The 18785-nt window shown below is 34.8% G+C and overlaps 1 protein-coding gene across 7 annotated transcripts in view; it reads right to left on the bottom strand.

Annotated features, from left to right (window-relative positions):
* The window catches only part of KHDRBS2 (KH RNA binding domain containing, signal transduction associated 2), a 552762-nt gene that overhangs the window by 74787 nt on the left and 459190 nt on the right, over window positions 1–18785 (bottom strand). For all 7 annotated transcript variants that reach the window (XR_009221966.1, XR_009221967.1, XR_009221968.1 and 4 more), the window contains one exon: window positions 14025–14107. Coding sequence is in view for 4 of the 7 variants with exons in the window: in XM_058554086.1 (XP_058410069.1) it covers window positions 14025–14107 (83 nt within the window). In the remaining 3 variants the exon portion in view is untranslated. The remainder of the gene's footprint in view (window positions 1–14024; window positions 14108–18785) is intronic.

Raw genomic sequence — 18785 nt, 5'->3', positions numbered from 1 at the left:
GGCAGAGTGCTCTGCAGGAGACAAGGCTGGGGGAGCAGCTGGTGACGCAGATCCTGTTCCATGTCTACTCCTAGGTGCAGTCTTGCTCAAGGCTGTATCTTGAGCTCACTTCCCTCTTTCTTTACATCCTTCACTTTTACTATCAGATCCATCCCCAAGACTTCACTGATCACAAACTGTATAACTTCTGTCAAGAAATTTCCAATATAAAAATAACAGTTGTTAGAATCTCCATGTGCTACATCAAGTAGCACAACTGTCTCAAAGTATTACTTATAATATCATAAAGGTTAAAAATGTATGTTTTTATTCAAATATTAAAAACATTATTTTAGTTAAATGTAAAGTAACAGCAATTTAGAGACAGGATTAATTTATTTGAAAGCAACAAAATGTGCTTGAATTTTGATAACTAAATTGTACAGATGAGATGTGGTCTCTGAATACACTGCCTTGATTAATACCATAAGTAGATAGAAGTGAAGACTCAATATTTACTGGGCTGCTACCAATTAATTTCAAGGGTTTAGAAAGAAAATACTCTGAACTATTAAAACAGATGGATATAAAACACAATTACGATACATCCAGTCGTAAGGAGAAAGCACAGGAAAGAAAACATATACTATATGTAACTCCTAATTATGAATGAATCCATATATATGTAGTTTAAAATTCTTAATCTCATATTTTTAAATTAAAATCACAGGTACCAATATCTAAGGGATTTAAATATGAAAAATATACAGCTTAAATTAGCCACCATTTTGTGTACATATTTTATACATTTCATTTTCCATTCAAGATTTTTTCCATTTAGAAATTGACCTTTATTCTGAGGACAACTGCAGAATTAAAACATAAAACTTCGCTTTTCTGACTAGAAATTAGTGTTCACATATATATTCATTTGCTTTGTTGAGAATTCACTATCATTGCATTCATATTGTTAGTAAATAAAAACCTATATAAAGTTTATGGTATGCTATAAAATAAATAAATATATATATAGTATAAAAATAAACCATGTCAAACTCTTAAATTCTTCTGCATAACTTATTTTATACATTTCTAGTACAGAAATAATCAAAATAGATTTTAAAGAAATGAAACCATCTTACAATGTTTTTATTCAAAAATTGAAATATCTTGATCATTTTGTGTACATGTGCTCAAAAATATTAAATCAAATATGTTCCTTTTTGTGTATATGTATTTCAACTAAAATGCAAATATTCTTTTCCATGCTCTCATATCAGCGGTATTCACAGAGTTCTAACAATGGAAAAGATGAATTCTTTAGATACTATATTTCTCAAGTACCTTTGAAATTCCATAAGGATTGCATAAATAGTTTTAAAATATTTTTGAAATTTTATTATTGCATTATTTATTTATTTACTCATTGCATTCGATCAACAATGTTACACAGAAAGCATTGTGGTATCAAGGAGCCATGTTTGTGTATAAACATAATATAAATCTTTATCTTCCAAAATTAACTAGTAAACTAAATACATTAAACATAGATGGAAGGATAGATAGAAAACAATAACTCTTTGCAGTTGTTTTTCTGCTTAGTTGGCTTTGAGAAAATCAAAGATATAAATCTCCCACTCAAAAGTAACTCTTCATGAGACAGAAAAACTTCACAATCTCAAGAGCGGGGAACAATGAGGTCTTCATTCTCTGATCCATTTGGAATAAAATCAGTATTTCTTCTAAAAATGATACACAGAATACAGAAAAAATGTATTTGAACTTAAAATTGAGGGCCGCTATATTCCGTTTTCCTTGAGTGTGTCATCCTGGATAAATCATTTAATCTCTCTGAGCTCCAGTTTCTTCACCTTTAATATGACAATAATGACATCTACCTCAAGTATTGATGAGATAACCTGTGACAGCCCCGTGATAAGTGCCTGGTACATATCAGGTACTCGATAAATATTAATAATGGGGTATTGCCCAATCAATGAAGGCACAGACATAAAGCTCCTCTTTTTCATATTCATAAAGGTTGCAGTGCTGATAGAGATTTCATCTTCTTGAACTATTCTGAAACACAAAATACCCATACATGTCCTCTTAAGTTTCAGCTGATGGTATTTAATGTTCACAGGATGAAATATAGGCTGATTATTCATGAGGGAAGTGACATATTTGTTCTGCTCATAGATTAAGGATCAAGATAGATGATCTATATAAAGCATCTCATGCAGAATTATGATCAGCTTTGCAATGACCCCCTTTATAGAAAATAGATGTATTGAGAGTGCAACCTCATGCCCCAAATGAGAGAAATACATTTAGACTTATTTTTATTTTCTGGATTCAACATTGTGCATACATTCTGCAAATGGTGTCTTTTATAGACACTCTTTAATCAGTTTTTTCCAATTCAGCTTGTATTTTTTGCTTACTTTGACCTTTTATCACATAAATGAGAGGTGAGCAATTTTATAACAAAAACATTAATCTTCTATTTTACTGTGTAGAATTATCATTAGAACATACTGATTATTTTCTATAAATAAGACCTTCAACTGACTGATTAATTAGGCTCAGTGGTACATGACATTGTTAAATGAACTGTTACATGCTTTTGGTACAAATATACAGAAGCTATTGAACTCTAGTTTGAAAGGGACATAATTTTAACTGGATATACATATTTCTCTGGCTGAGTCATAATTCATGAGTATCAGTAAGATTTCAGTGTGGTAAACACCAATATAATTTCTAATTATTTCAATACTTTCATCTAGTTGACTTTGAGACTGAACTCATTGGTGCAAGCTGCACCATGGCTATGTGTTAATAATGATTTATATTCTTCCCCATTCAAATCACAAGGAATCTCACCTGTGTTGTGGAATGTTTCAGAACCACTTGTTACTTATTAAAGGGTTATTTGCATGCACCAGACTTTGGAAATTTAAATAAATAAAATAGAGTCTGGGGAAAGAATATATGAATTGATAACAATGATTCTATTTTGACAAAGCTTTTGTTACCTGAAGAAATAAGGTCTCATTCATCTAGAAACTTTTAGCATACAATGTAAGTCAGGTGAGGCTCTGTCTCATGCACCACCATTGCAGCATGCTTTGACCTAAATTGTAATTATGTATTTTTATATCTCCCTTTTCTCCGATCCCCAAACTGTGAGTGATAATTCCTTGGCACAGCACACCAGTCCCTTTTCTATCTTCATTCTAATGACCTATCCGGCCTCTTCCCTACCACTCCCCTATTACCAGTGTCTCCCAAAGTCATGAATCCTTTCATGACCCCATGCCCCTGACCATGGTTCTCCTTCTATCTAGATGGAACTTCCTGAACTTCTTCACCAAGGAAAGTATTCATCATCCTCCTGAGATCCAGCTCAACTGTCAGCTTCTTGGTAAAGCTCTATCCAACCTCCCAGGCAATGGGCCAGCCCTTTCACTTGCCTTCTGTAAGACCCTGCTCAATCTTCATGTAGAACAGCTCTCATTGTACCTGAACTCTTTTTTTTAAATCTTTTTCTCTTCCTCTAGTACAATGGTTCTCAATATGTAGTGGGCATAAGCATCACAAGGATGCTGTGCTAAAAATGCAGATTCCTGAGCCTCATTTTTTAGATTCTGGATCAGCTGGCCTCAGCAGGGCCCCAAAAATCTACAATTTTATTTGCAGGTGCTTCTGATGCGGAAGTCCGGGATCATACTTTGTGAAAAAATTACACTGTGAATAAATCAGTCTGAGCTATGCCTTATTTGTTTTGAATATATAGGTCCAGAATAGCGACAGTCAATGAATGTTTGTTGAATAAATGAATGAGTAGTTCTAAAATATTACATAATTCCTTTGTATAATTTGTAAACTGCCTGACATACAGCCATATAGATTTGTGGCTAGGTTTACAACTGTTCTTACGGAATTTTAATTAGTGGCCAATGTCAATTTAAAGGTTGCTACTGAAATCTATCCTTGGTACTGTATGTTTCTCCAAAAAGATTTTTTGAAAAGTATTTGATAAATAAATATAAGATATGCTAGGAAGTATAACTAATATGCTGGTTTTAAGAATTAGTATTTAAAAAGGAGCTCAAAATCAACACTAAAAGGCCTAAACAACAAGGTGAAATGTCACAGAGATAAATGTACATTTCTGCATTTAGGTGAAAAAAATCAATTGCAAAGATGCAGGATGGTGTTAGAACAGGCTTGACACCGGTTTATTTAGAAAGAACCTAGGTTTCAGTTGAAAACAAATTCAATAAAACCCAATAATGTGACATAGTCGCTTAGGAAAACCACAAGGTCAGATGATGTTGAAGGGCTTTAAAGCAAGAACAGGATGTAATAGTGCCACTTCTTTGCACCAGTCAACTCTCATTGATATAATGTACCTCAAAATCACTGTGCCACCTTGAAGACGGACATTGGACAACTGGAGTGTTTTGTAGGAGAACAACTAGGGTACCTGGTGAAATGGGAACGTGATACGTCAAGAAAGGTTGAGGAAAACTATGCCGAGTGGGCATTTACCCTAGATACTGGCTTGTTCCTGGTACTGTCATGTTGCTTAACAAGCAATCACAAAATATTAGCATCATAAAACAATAAGCAATTATTTAGCTCATGTGTTTTGGTTTGGCTGGAGGTTTGCTGATCTAGGCTGGGCTCACTGGGGCTCTGTTCCAAGCTGTGTATGGAGCTGGGCTTAGCTTCCCTGAGGTCTGGGCTCCACATGTGTTCCTTCTGGAGCCCAGACTAAGGGCAGCTGCCTAGGGAAGCCCTTCTCATGGCTACAGCAGGAAAAAAGTCGGAGACACCCAGCCCTCTTCAAGTCAAGGCTTAGAAGTGGCATTATTCTATTAGAGCAAGATGGGTGATGGTGATGGCGAGGAGGCAGGAAAACGCACGCTGCCACTTCTTTAAGAAGGACTGAAAAATCACAAAGCAAAGGGTGTGAACACAGAGAGAGTGAAGAATTGTAGCTGTAAGTGCGCTATTCTATGCGCTCTGGCCTGGATATTGATAGACGGACACCATCTTCATAAAGAAAGCTAGACTTACTACGTGTAGCTTCACAAAGCTGATAAGTGATCAACGTATATAAGTGGAGGCTACAGGGAAGGAGATGTTACTTCAGTTTAAGAGCTTCCTAACAGGCTGAAGTGTTAAAAAATGGAATCAAGGGAAGCAATATGGCATTAGGACAAGGGGTCCAGTCTTTGGAATAGGACAGAAATCAGCTCAAAGCTTGGATCTTTTACCTATTAAGCTATAAAGTCCTGGGCAAGGTAAACATTCTGAGTCCTAGTTTCTTTATTTGTAACGTGAGGCTACAACTATCCACCTCATTCAATAACGTTTATAAAATAACTAACATAGGCATCTGTGTATATCAACTGCTCCACATTAGGTTATCAGGTTATTACTATTATTAGAATCTTACTATCTTTAGAAATGGTCAAGTGTTCCCTGATTAGCCTGTTGACTCCTCTCTTATCTTTTTCACACATCTCCTATAATTCAATCTTACTGAATATTATATAATACAAGTCCACAATTATTTATATGTGAATTCCAAATCCAAAAACTCTGAAACCAAATTTTTTTTCTTTAATGAGATGTCTGAAATCATTAGGCAACAAAATTCTGATCTAAAGTGATAAGAGGCTATTTATATCCTGCTTAGTGTATTCATATACTTCAATACAATAATATTAATGTATATATTTTGGCCCAGATGCCACCAGGGGTGATATACAATATATAGTATACGCATTGTATTGCCTTTCTAAAATACAAAAAATTCTGAATATGAAACATCTGGTCCACATATGGCAACTACAGGATTGTGAACCTGTAAAAAAGTGCACCATAGTGTTCACTATTGCACTTCCAACACCTAGATCAGGTGCTGTTCCCTTCCTGTCACTTCAGCTAAATGCCCTGCTGCTCCCAACTATGTTATAATCTGATTCACCTGAAGGATGTGTAATCCTTCAGTAGTGAATTTCTTTGTCTCATTTCTTTGTCTTTGTGCATGAAGATACCCTTGCCTGGCTAAATTTTATTTCCCCAATCAAATTGCAGCTTGGCATCAGTTCTTCTGAGAAGCCTTCTGGTACTTTCCTTTAACCTTCTACTTAGATGGCCTCCTATGTTCTCTCAGATCCTCTGGCACGTTCCTCTAGCATAGTTCTCATCACATGCTCTGCGTTTACTTGCATGTCTGTCTTCTTCCCTAATTGCCTCCCACAGTCCATCTCTGGATTTTAGGACATCCTTCACAGACCGTATAGTGCTCTCAAATAGCTGTTCTGAAGGACTCCTTGTTACTGTGCCCCTGGAAGGACTCTCTGGATACTGACTTCTCTATCTTGATTATTTTGCATAAAGCAGAATGTAACCAGGTGTTTCATATTCAGAAAACAATAGCCATGACTACCTACAGATATGTTTGGTTTAACCTCTAAAGTGTTTAATTTTTTAAAATTAGTTGCCAGCATCTAAAAATCAGGACATTGCACTGAAAAACTGATGTAGCAAGTTATATTTTCCAAAAATGGCCACAACAAAAATTTCCACCCTTGAACCATGCCAGTTCCGCATTGTGTGGTGAGGTTTAATACATCCTCTCTTGAATCTGGCTGGACCGTGACTTGCTTATAACTAACAGAATGAGGCTAAGTCATAAAGGGCAAGGCAGCTTCTGTTTTGTTCCGTGGGGATACTCCTATCTGGTGCTCTGAGCCGCCATGCTGTGGGGAAGCCTAGGCGATGTGGAGAGTACTATATGAGCATTCAAACAGCAGCCCCAATTAAGATGTCAGCTGACATCCAGCATCAACTGCTAGACAGATGAGAAAAGAATCTCTAGAGGATTCCATCCCAGTCATTGAGTTACCCTTACCTTTTGGGCCTTCCCAGCTGAGGCCCCAGACATAGGGAACCAGAAACAAGCCACTCCCCTGTGCCTTGTTAAAATTCCTGACGTACAAAATCCTCAAGCATAATAAAGATGGTTATTTTATACCACTTGGTTTTGGGGCGGTTTGTTATGCAGCAATAATAACTGGAGGAGCTAGATTTCCAGATTTTCTTTGGAAAAAAAAATCTAGCACTACTGGGCACTTTACCCTACATGGACTCCAGGGCCACAATATCCTGAAGTTGAACAGAAGATAGTTGCTTCAGACAGAGCACACACTTTTCAGTTAGCCATAGTCTCCACCACTCCTTATTGTTAGACCTTGACAATTCTATCATTCGTGAACATTTGTGACCCCTTAAGTGGTTGATTAACTACCTGTTAAATATTTTTCTTTCTTCTGGTAGACCTGAGTTTTCTTTATTTACCATGGAAACCAGAATTGCACCCTACGTTCTTTAACTGGTCTTCATGCTGGACTTGTTGCAACATGTCAGGTTCTTCAAGAGTCTAATATGATCTAACACTTCCCATTTCTGAAGCTCTGATTGTGCATGGCAAATGCCCATTATCTTCCTGTTTCCTGTTGAGAAGTGTCTCCAGTTCTAAACTAATCTGCTGAGGAGAAATGACTGACGTGCCGACATGTCCTGTTCTCAATAAGTGATTCATCAGATTTCAGTTACTCACGGGGACACTGCCTTAAGTTCTCTTGGGAGACTCCTCATTCACATGACTAGGGAAAATGCTTTTTCTAACTCTTCTTATGAGAATCTTACAAAATGCACTTTAATGGTGTATTTTTAAGGCCAAATTAACTATTTAGGCAAGCAGTTTAGTTACCATTGAAGTTAATCTTTAATAAAAAAATCAACAAATACAGTGAATACATAAGCAATAGTTTGAGGAAGAACATTGTCTCTTTCCTAAAACCAACAATAGTTATCCTAGATACTTAAAAATGTCTGATGAGAACAACAATAACAAAAATAGTGTGTATCAAGATCTGACTCACACTCCGTTGAGGTAAATTCAAACAATACCAAATCCACTGGTTATGCACACAGAGGTCTCTAGACAGCATGAAAATACAGCTAACTTGTAGACTAACTGTGGGGAAAATCTCAAATCCGATAACCATCTGTAAATTTAATCTCATCATTGACTATAGTTTGAGACATAAGAGAAGTGAATTACCAAATGAGGGTGAGTTACTTTATAGTGAATAGTGCCACTTAAATGAATAAGATAAGCTATTAAACTCTTAATATTATAACTTTTATTAGGTCACTGGGTAACTGCATGTCTTACACTTAAGTTTTCATCAGAAAGGTTTCTGTAGACTCTTAGTATCAAATACAAGGGCTCACGTTAAACTTACAGCCTAAAAACTATAGTTAATAGTTTAAATAATTTCATTTTTTTTTTCTTGCTTAGAAGTAGCCTTTGGTCAGAATCTTTTGAAAAGCATGCAAATAACTCACTATATTCTTATTATATTAAATTTATATTCTCTTTATCCTCTTCAGGTACATAACAGAAGTCTGTTGAATCAATGAATTGATTTAGATTTTCAGACAGTATTTATTAGTCTTTATGTCTGAGGCCCCTGGAGTTAGCAGATGTGATTTTGAACTCAACACTTACTACTTGAATGAACTCGGGAAAGTCATTTAACATCTTTAAGCTTCACTTTTTCTCTGCTTCACATGTTGTTGCAAGGATTAAATGAGATAAAGGTCCTAACAATTAGCATAGCAGCGAGCACAAAACTAAGGCTAGTTGTTATGAATCATTAGCTCCAAGTAGCCTCTGAACAACAGAGCAGTAGTTCCCATTGTGTGGGCTCTGAGCCTCAAGGAGCTAAGAAGTTATGCAAGGGGGTCCAAGAACCCATTTGTTCACCAAGCGTATATTTGTATGTTCACTGTATATTCTGACATTTTTTTAGTATGTAGACATTTTCTCATTAGTAAAATACAAATTCATTTAAAACCATTACTGTTTCCATAGCAATTGCATGTCATTATTTATATCTTCAAGCAACTGACTAGTTGTTGGGGGTGTGATAAAAATTTTGGATGTCGTGCTGGATCTCTTCCATTCGCCTTGCCACTTCTACTATTCCATCCAGCCTGCTCCATACCCCAGGGATGACTAATGGCAACTCCATCTACTCCGTTTCTTGCTTGCTGCCTCCTAATGTGCTCCGACACTAGGAGCAAAGGTAGGAAACTGAAAAGAGGCAGGAGAGTGAGATTGGAGTATCAACTCCCTGAGCTTCCTCCTTGTGGGTTCGCCGTGGCTGCCATTCTGAATCAAAGGTCTCAGCCCCTCAAGAGGCCTCTCTGACAGCTTTTTCTGTCTATCTTTTATTCCTAGTTTTGGTGGCAAACACCTTGCCCCAGGGATACTAGTTCCAGGGACTGCATTGTACCTTGTGGTTTCTTATACTCTGCCACTGAAAATAATTCCCTTATTAAACTCTCCTAATATTACCCTAATTTAAGAATCTCATTTTTTGCCCTACTGTGTAAACTCTGACAGTTACAGATATTCAAAGAGGGTCTTCATTCTAGAAGATTTTGGGAACTACTGCCGTGTATATCAGAGGGAGATGTATCTTTGCTCTCCTGGCACACTCCTTGATTAATCTAGAGAGAAGAGGATTCTTCTCCTAGGTTGTGTGAATTCCTCACCTGATTCATGCTTCAAGGAAAACAAAGACTTCCATTTTGATATTTTACCTGTTACACAATCTGCAGTTAAAAATTTACACTGGAAAATTGTAAGTTCTTAACATTTCATACCCAAATTAAATCAGTTAGAATCAAAGATCAGAATTGGTCTTTTGACCTTCATTTGCACTATTACTATTTGTATCTAAGTACCCGAAAGTTACTTTTTTTTACATCTATGATTTGGTTTGGTATAGATTCTTGCTTAAAATTTGGGCATTGAAGAAAACCAATTGGTTGGTAAACATTGTGAATTTACATGATTTCAGAAGACCGTTCTCCAAAAATGTTAATGACTTTGATGAGGACATGAAAAATAGGGTATCAGAACATGTACAGAATTTAATATTTGGTCCAATTGAAGGTGTTTATCACAGGATGTAACTTGTCTTAAGCCAAAGACTTCAAATAATTGAGTTCCCCTGGAAACTGCAATACTAATCTTGCAATTTGAAGCTTGCGTAATAAACTCATCAATCTATTTTTTTACTTTTTCTCCTCATAGACACAGAGCAACAGAAAAAGATGGTTGGAGACCCTTCATATCATTGTCTTTATCAGTCCTTAAAATGTCATTTTGCTGAGCTGCCTCCTAAGGAATCTTTAGTGAAGTCCTTTTTCTGATCCATTTGAAATTTTCCACAACTAATGACACCTTACAAGACAACTGGGGATTAATTAAAGTTGTTATAGCTTCTGAACTCCAGTTGAACCTTCATAGGGTTGTTACCTTGTGAACTTCCCTTAGACTCTCTATTGAAGATGATATAATTATTCCATTTAGACACCTGCCAGATTCTACTTTATAATCTCCACAAATTCTGTATTCACCTGTGCTAACTAGTCAATTAAAGACCATTGTCTCTAAAGACTTTTCTATCTCAGTTCTGCTATGTCACACATGATCTATTGTTTTACCTTCAATATTGTAAATCAGCATGTCTTCTAATTTCCACCAGGACAATGCCAAATAATATTCATATTTGTTTGTAAAATGATGGAGAATTTTTTGGCTCATATATTTCTCATAATTTATCCCTCTTTTTTAGAAACGTTCTCCATTTCCCTCCATAAATCCAAATCATACCTTTAAAAGTGCAGTTAAAGAGCCACCACTTGAAAAAAGAACAAATTCTAGACTAATTCTTGCAGAAAATAAACTTTCTCTCACTTCTAATTCCTAATACTTGATTACCGTCTAGTTGTTTCACTTATATTTTTTCAAATATATACACAGCTTGCAAATGACTCCTTCTGAAATTATTACGAGAATATATTAAAATATATTTAAAAATTGAAAAATAAGTATTGTCACTGTATAGTGAGTATACTCTCTGGCACACATAATCATTTAGTAAGGGCTTATTTAACCAAATTGTGAATTTTACCTTCTGCTGGCATAGTTGGATCAACAGAAATAATCTAAAAGTAGGGATTTAATACATTATGTAATTAATTTTCTCCGTGTTCATCCATTTCTATTACAAATTGGTATTATATTTAAAAATTCTTCCTCACGGTTTTCTGAAATAGTGTTAATTTCATTAATTCATTAATGCATTCATTTATTTTTCATTGATTTACTCAATAAATCTTTACTGACAACCTCTAGTGTGCCAGACACTATACTAGTATTGAGGATATATTTTGATCAAAATAGATATTTTATAATTATTGTAATACAGAATATTAGAATCATTGTAACTAATTTCATGACCTGCTTTCTTTATCCCTCTGGTTTAGCACTAAGATATCTCAGAAACACATAAATGTCTTGTCAGTAAATGTGATATATATAATTCTGAATATTGTACTCTCTTTGAGGGATGAGTCTCTTATTTTCATCCCTGTAGTGTAGGTACTTATTAGCCCTGACATTCGTGTATTCAACAATCATGTATTCAGCACATACCCTACGAAAGACTCAATGCTGGTGCTGTGAGGGACAGGAGGCTGTATCAGACAAGGATTCTGGACAAGTAGTAAGAGTGATAAGGGACATGTACACAAATGGTCCCAAAGTGAGGCAGACAGAGATAGTGCCATAGAGAAATAAAGATATGGTGCTACTGGAATTCAGTGTGGAAACAGATTATTCACAAATAAAGGATTAAGGAAAGACTTTTTGGAAGAGTTGGTTTTTGAGCCGGGTCTAGGAGGATGGGAAGAGTTTAGCCATAGAAAATTGAATGGATAGGAAAGGGAAAAGAGGAGGTAGCAGAAATGCATAGAAAACATATAAATTATACTGAACTGAAACAAAACAAAATGTTTTTTTCCAAAATTATTCTATATTGCCATTATTTTTTATACATAATTATGTTCAATTATCTTAGTATTCACTTTTCAAATATTCAAAGATAAATTATCCTAATCCCCAAGTTTTCTTCTTCCTTGCCTCTTAGAATGAATTAAGCCAATTTAAATCTCACAAGAATAAAGATGCAGAAAGCTGCTCACTTTCAGAAAATTATTCCAAAATCTCTACAAACTGAATGTAGCTTTTTAAAGCTACATCAAGAAATTATTTTGTTCTATTCTAGGTGTGTTTGTAGTGTGTGGTAATTGTGTTTTCTACCACATAGTTTTTGAAATAAGCTATAGAACTTTATCATCACTATTTTTTATGAGCTAATATACAATGATGAACAAGCCATTGAATGAAAATATTAGCAGATGTTTGAAATATGTAGCCAATTTGCATTCAATACCCTATTCAGTGTCTCTGATGTGATGCAAAACTTGCCCCCATCCTAAACAACTGCGCTCTGTTCCAATATGTAATTAGGATAATTAAGATATTACCTGCAGTAGAAGCTCTTGGCTCATGATGGCTTTTTCACTTAACCCACTACAAATTAACTGATTACTCAAAGTTGAACATGGTCATTTCCATAATGATATCTTAAATTATGCTTAGCTTTAAAGGTATCAATTCACACTAATCTTTTTCCTAATTGCCTACAGTATTCTCTCTAAATAGAATTTCCCTTCACTCCTTTCACTATGCTGTCCTTTGAGCCATGAAAAATCCAGACTTATGCAATACATGTAGATTTTCTCCACTCCATAACGAGCTTAAAGTTGTTTCTTCCTTTGCCACCTTCTGTCCTCCAAATATTACTTAATAATGCATTCAAATCTCTTCGGGTGCCAATAAAGTTGATCAATAAATGGTCAATGCTACAATGATTTTGGGACAATTAGTTCTATTGATTTCTGTCAGTCACATAAAGGGGAGAATCACTTTAACTGTCATGTGGACTCCTTCTTTCCCATGAAATTTGTAACTTTTTTTCAGAAAAAAACTTAGGTGATTGATTTTTCTAAAAATGCATTTGTTTTATGTCAATTTTATTCATAACTGCAAAAAAATAGAAACAACCCAAATGTCCTTCGACTGGTGAATGAAGAACTGTGGTATGTCTGTACAAGGAAACACTATACAGTAATAAAAAGGAACAAAATACTGATACACACAACAGTATGAATTAATATCAAACGCATGATGCTAAGTAAACAAGCCAGACTCAAACGGCTACATATTGTATTGCTTCTACTTACATGACATTCTAGAAAAGGCAAAACTGTAGCAATGAAAAACAAATTGTGGTTTCCAGGGCCTGGGATAAGGGAAAAGTTGACTATGAAGGGCCATAAGGAAATACTCTGGGCTGATTAAAATGCCCTATACCTTAATTTTGGTGGTGGTTACATGATAGTTTGCATTGGCCAAACTCATACAACCGTACCCTAAATGAGCAAAATTTAGTGTATGTAAATAATACGGTACTTCAATATATCTGACTTTAAAAAGTAAAAATTCATTGATACACCAATTTTGAGTCAATCTAAAGAGATATATTCAACAATCATTAAGAGATCCATCAAGAAAGGAAAGGAATTCTTGATTCCACAAGACATTTAAAAAATTTTCCTCTTTTCAGAATACCAATAACATTTCCTTGTCTTTTGTTTTACAAATGAAAATTACATTTTAGGGGGAAAAAAGCCACATTGAACAAGTGCCTTGTTTTCATTGTTGTCATAATTACAAATTCACTAAAATAATTTCTAAAAATAGCATTTCGTTAAATACAAGCTTGTTTAATGAGTGATCAGTTATGATAATCATTTAGTCTTAAAATAACACACTACTATTTCATTATTAGCAACTGCAAGATTATTATCTTTTACCTCTCACGGTCTAGTAAGCAATTTAATTCAAAAAGACAATGGAGACAAATCACTGCTAGAAACTCTCACATAATGTATCTGATATTCAGATACAGGAAACAGAATAGCAGGCTTAGAAACAATCCTGAGAAGGATGCTTTAGACAGCAAATGCCTTACCTTTGCGTTTGGGTGGCATAACTGTTATCATAAGTCTCATAGGTCTGGTCATCATATTCACCCCCGTAGCCATCATCATACCCCTAAGGAGAAAACGGTAGAAACATCTATTAGCAATCAATTTGATTAACTATGATCTGTTTTTGGTTAATGAGATATTTTATAATGTGACCTTGATTTAGTTTTTATGTTTGGTTAGTTACTCTGCATCACATTTTACTAGATTAACAATTTCCACACAACCTTGAGTAATATATTTCATGGATCAGATATTAATGTTTAATACGTAAACTCAGCATACAATTGAAGTAGTAATACCTACTCTAGGATTTACTTAAAATTTTGGTCAATACTTATAAAGACAAAGAAATTCAAAATAAATTTTTTTGAAAATATTATGAGTAGATAAGAACCTTTATGATGAACTAATGGTGGTGCCGACATATCTGTTACCACTCCACTGAGAGTTTTTTTTTTCCCCTAATAATAACCATAATTAAGATTGAAACTATAAAATTCAGGGTCTTAAATAGCGGTCAACTTTCAATAAAAAAGATGCAGTCATTATTGCAAAAGAAAACAAAGGAAGAGAAAGAAAGGAAAAAGGAAAAAGAAAGATAGATAGGAAGGAAGAAAGAAAAAATGACGGAGGAAGGAAGGGAGGGAGGGAGGAAGGAAGGAGGAGAAAAAGAGAAAGAAGCGAAACAAAGACCTTTTATTTTTTGTGCATTCTATGGTTTTAAGTCTCTTAAATAAAATAATGTTGTGTGGTGAGTTTGGTTATCTGACTAAATGAACGCTAACAAAGCTGATGAAGATTTGTCACTGCAAAATGTGCAAACAAGCTAGTAATTATACACTCCAGTTACCAATCACTGTGTGAGCGATTTAGTTTTATTTCCCTTTGTGGTCACTGACTTGAATCCAAACCCTAGCCATCTGCCTCGATTACTTCTGAAAAAACCTGTAGCTTTTCTGCCTCTGGACCTTCGCTGGTATGTCTCTTTCCCTGGAAAGTGCTTCGACCCCACCCCACCAATTCATGATTTTGTTTCAGTCTGGAGGCTTATAAATCTCTCTCTTTATTGTGCTGAGAAATTTAAACAAAAAATGGGTAGATGTGAAAGTTTCCACATTAATTTTGACTAAGACTTTTGAGCCTATTTAATCTGAAGAAATATTTTTCATCAACTTAAAAAGGTTTTAGAAATGTTACTTATTACTTCTCCATCTGGTTTACCTTTTATATAATGCTATTATTTATATATGAGGTTTTCTGAGTCTGACCTCAATTTCTTCTATTTTCCCTTCATGATTTTCATTTCAGCATAGTTTTGCTTTGCAGTATAGGATAGTTTCTCCATTTGATTTTGGAATATACTAATTACGTTCTATTAAATTTTTAAAAATTTAAATATTCTAAAATTATTTTTAGTATATAACAATATTACATGCAGATTATCTTAAAATAGTACTAAAGACTTTATATCCAAAAAGCAGTGGTTCCTTGTCTTGTTCTTCTTCAACCTCCAGTTCTCATTTAGCCTTTTCATCTATTATTTTACTACTTATTTTTCTTTATTAAGTACTATGGCTAAATTAATGTTGCTTGATTTATGAATTTAGTCATTTTTTATTGACTAGCCATTCAGGTTGTTAAAGATTTAGCTCTATTATAGATTCTCCCCCATATTTCTCCCTATAACTATCTTCTTACTATAGTTTAATCATAATTTTTTGTTAAATAGTAAATGTCTACATTATTATTGAGTAATAATAAATAAATTATTATTCATTATTGATCCAAATAGATTAATATAACTCTGTTTTTATTTTCACATACATTTTTGTTTCTCCTCAAGTTAATAATTGCTCATTCAGTTTTTTTATTTTCTTGGTTTCTATATATTTAGAATTATTTGTCTTCTAATTGTCCCATTAGTTATAGTAAACAAGCAATAATATTTCCAAATATTCCAAAACATCAGGTAATCTATCACTCCCTTTTGTGTCACACGGAGACCACCTCCTGCAGGACCATCTCATTGCACTCGAGGCTCGATTGATGGATTTCTAGGCACGAGGCAGTGTTCTTCCTAAGACCCCCCTCACCACTGTTTGTGTTGACCCCTTTTACCAAATTCCATCTTCTGCATGCTCTCACGTCTTGCTGCAACATCTCTTTCAGTAACCTCTATTGAGAGGTATATAGGAAAGAAATATTTATATTTCATCTCTCTCTTTCCTTTTTAGCTTTACACTCTCCACAACAGCCTTTTCAGTTTTATTTTTTAAGTGAAGAATTTTAATTAAATAGAAAAGTCAAAATAGTAGTACAATGAGCACTCACCTACTCTTCGTCTAGATATGTCTATCGTTGATATTTTCTCCCATTTATATTATCTCACTTTATATATACATGTTTTTCTAAACCATTTGCAAGTCATCCCTAAACACTTCAGCTCGCATCTCCTGAGTACAAGGATATTCTCCTACATAAATACAATATTATTACTCCCCCCAAAAAGCTCACAATAATTCTTTAATGCCATTTACTGTGGAGTCCGTAGTCAAAATTCTGCAATTGTCAAAAACATATCTTTTATAGCTATTTAAAAAAATCAGAATCCAATCAAGATTCATGAGTTGCATTTGGTCATTGTATCTGTTTAGTATTTTTAGAGCTAGGATAGTCTTCCAGCCTTTACTGCTTCCATAACACTGACTTTTTGAGTCATCTAGACCAGTTGTTTTGTAGACTGCCCCACATTCCGAATATGTCTGATTATTCTCATCATTACGTTCTGATTCAATAGTTTTCAAAGAATACTACATGTGTGACATTGTGTTGAACATTTACCTGACTGCAAATTTTAAATTCTAGTCCCACACTTGATTGATAGTCTGACTATAGAATTTTAGGCTGAAAAATGATTTTCAATCAGAATTTTGAGGGCTTTGATTCAATGTATTCTATTGTTAAATGTTGGTGTTGAGAATTCCTACAACTTATATGTGACCTAGTTTTGTTTTGTTTCATTTTTTTCCCTTTCTGGATGCTTTCACAATTTTTCTCTCTCGTGTTCTGAAATTTCACAAGGCTGTGCCTATGCCTGTGTGTTTCCTTTCATTCATTTTGCTGGGCACTCAATGAGCTCTCTCAATCTGGAAGCTTATATTCTCCAGTTCTGGGAAATGTCGCCTCGTTTTTCTTCTCTCTTTCTAGAATTCTTACTAGTGAGATACTAGATCTTCTGGATTGATGCATTAATTTTATCTTTTTGTCCTATGTGATAGCTCTTATTCTTTTTATTTTAGTTAATGGGATAATTCTATAAATTCATTTTCCAGCCATCCTATAAAATATTTAACTTTAGTTACACACTCTCTCTCTCATACACACACACACACAAATTAATAGCTATTAGGATGTGAAAGGGAGGTTGCCATATTCTCAGGTGAAATTTAAGCATCCTATTATCATCCCAAGGCCTCATCTCCCCTCTGGTGGAACAAGAGTTAACATCACAGTTGGAATTTCTCAGTGCTGCAACAGGCAGGGCCTGCTCCCAGCTCTCCATCCTGGGGATCCGCCTGGGTCAGTAACTAGGGGATTAATGATATTTGCCACAGGTGCCTCAGGGGATGCAAGCTTCTTTTCAAGCATCCAGGCTATGGTTCCTCCACCAAGATTATAAAAATACAGCTTCATTCATCTTCACTCAGGACTCAAGAGCTCTAGCTTACAACAGGTGGCAAGCCAGTTTTATTTTGTCTTGTTCTATTGCGTGTGTGTGTGTGTGTGTGTGTGTGTGTTTGTTTGTGTCCCATAGCAAGGAGCTAGAAGAACCAAGGAGGGGGCAGGCACATGTCTTCAGGTCCTCCAGCCCCCTGAATTCCCTTCCTTTCCTCTATTTCCAACTGTTGAAATGCTATTGATTTCTAAATGCAATTTTATATTACACAATCTTCAGAAAGCTTTTCCTGCTCCTACCAAGCATATGGTAACCCTCTATCCTCTGAATTCTAATAGCCTGTTGCTTTTTTCTCACTGGTACTTAGAACATCTAAACATGTACTGTATTTATTTTTCCACATTTTTCTCTTTTCTTAGAATATAAGCTCCTGAAAATCAAGGACTATATCACAGTTAATCCCTTTTTTTTGATGCCCTGTGGTGCTTAGCATAGTGTATTCCATGGAGTATTTACTCGATAAATATGTATTGAATTTTTAAACTAGCACAAAGGAGACTATTCTCATCTAGTGTAAATACAAATTGACTCAAATCAATCACTACTAAAAGAGAAACGTTTCAAATGAGTAGAGAGTAGTATTGTCTCTATTTATGAAGAATAGCTTTACCATTTGGTCTGTGCAAGACTATTATATCTTCCTTCTTCATTTACACTTTTACTTTTTTAAAGTCTTACACAGAATATCCACAGAATAGATAGACATCTTTCCTGGAAACCTACAACTTCATAAAGTATGTAGTGCAGTGGTCCCCAAATAATTGTATACTTACTGTAAAAGAGAAAGTACATGTGGATACTTGTACATAATCTATTTTTATTTTCTAACACTTGATGCAAGTATTTATATGGTTTTCCTTAGACAAGTAAAAATATGGATCACGCTGGTGGTGTTCTAAGGTAAATCACTAAAATAGACATGCTCCCTAAAAAGCCAGTCAGTATCTGCAAGAGATTTAAATTAAATACGAATATTCAACTAAGAAATCAAAACATAAAAGATCAA

This window comes from Diceros bicornis, chromosome 14, assembly GCF_020826845.1.
Source record: "Diceros bicornis minor isolate mBicDic1 chromosome 14, mDicBic1.mat.cur, whole genome shotgun sequence".
NCBI classification, from domain to species: domain Eukaryota; kingdom Metazoa; phylum Chordata; class Mammalia; order Perissodactyla; family Rhinocerotidae; genus Diceros; species Diceros bicornis.
The sequence above is the reverse complement of the archived record's forward strand: the minus strand, read 5'-3'. Positions and strand labels throughout refer to the sequence as shown.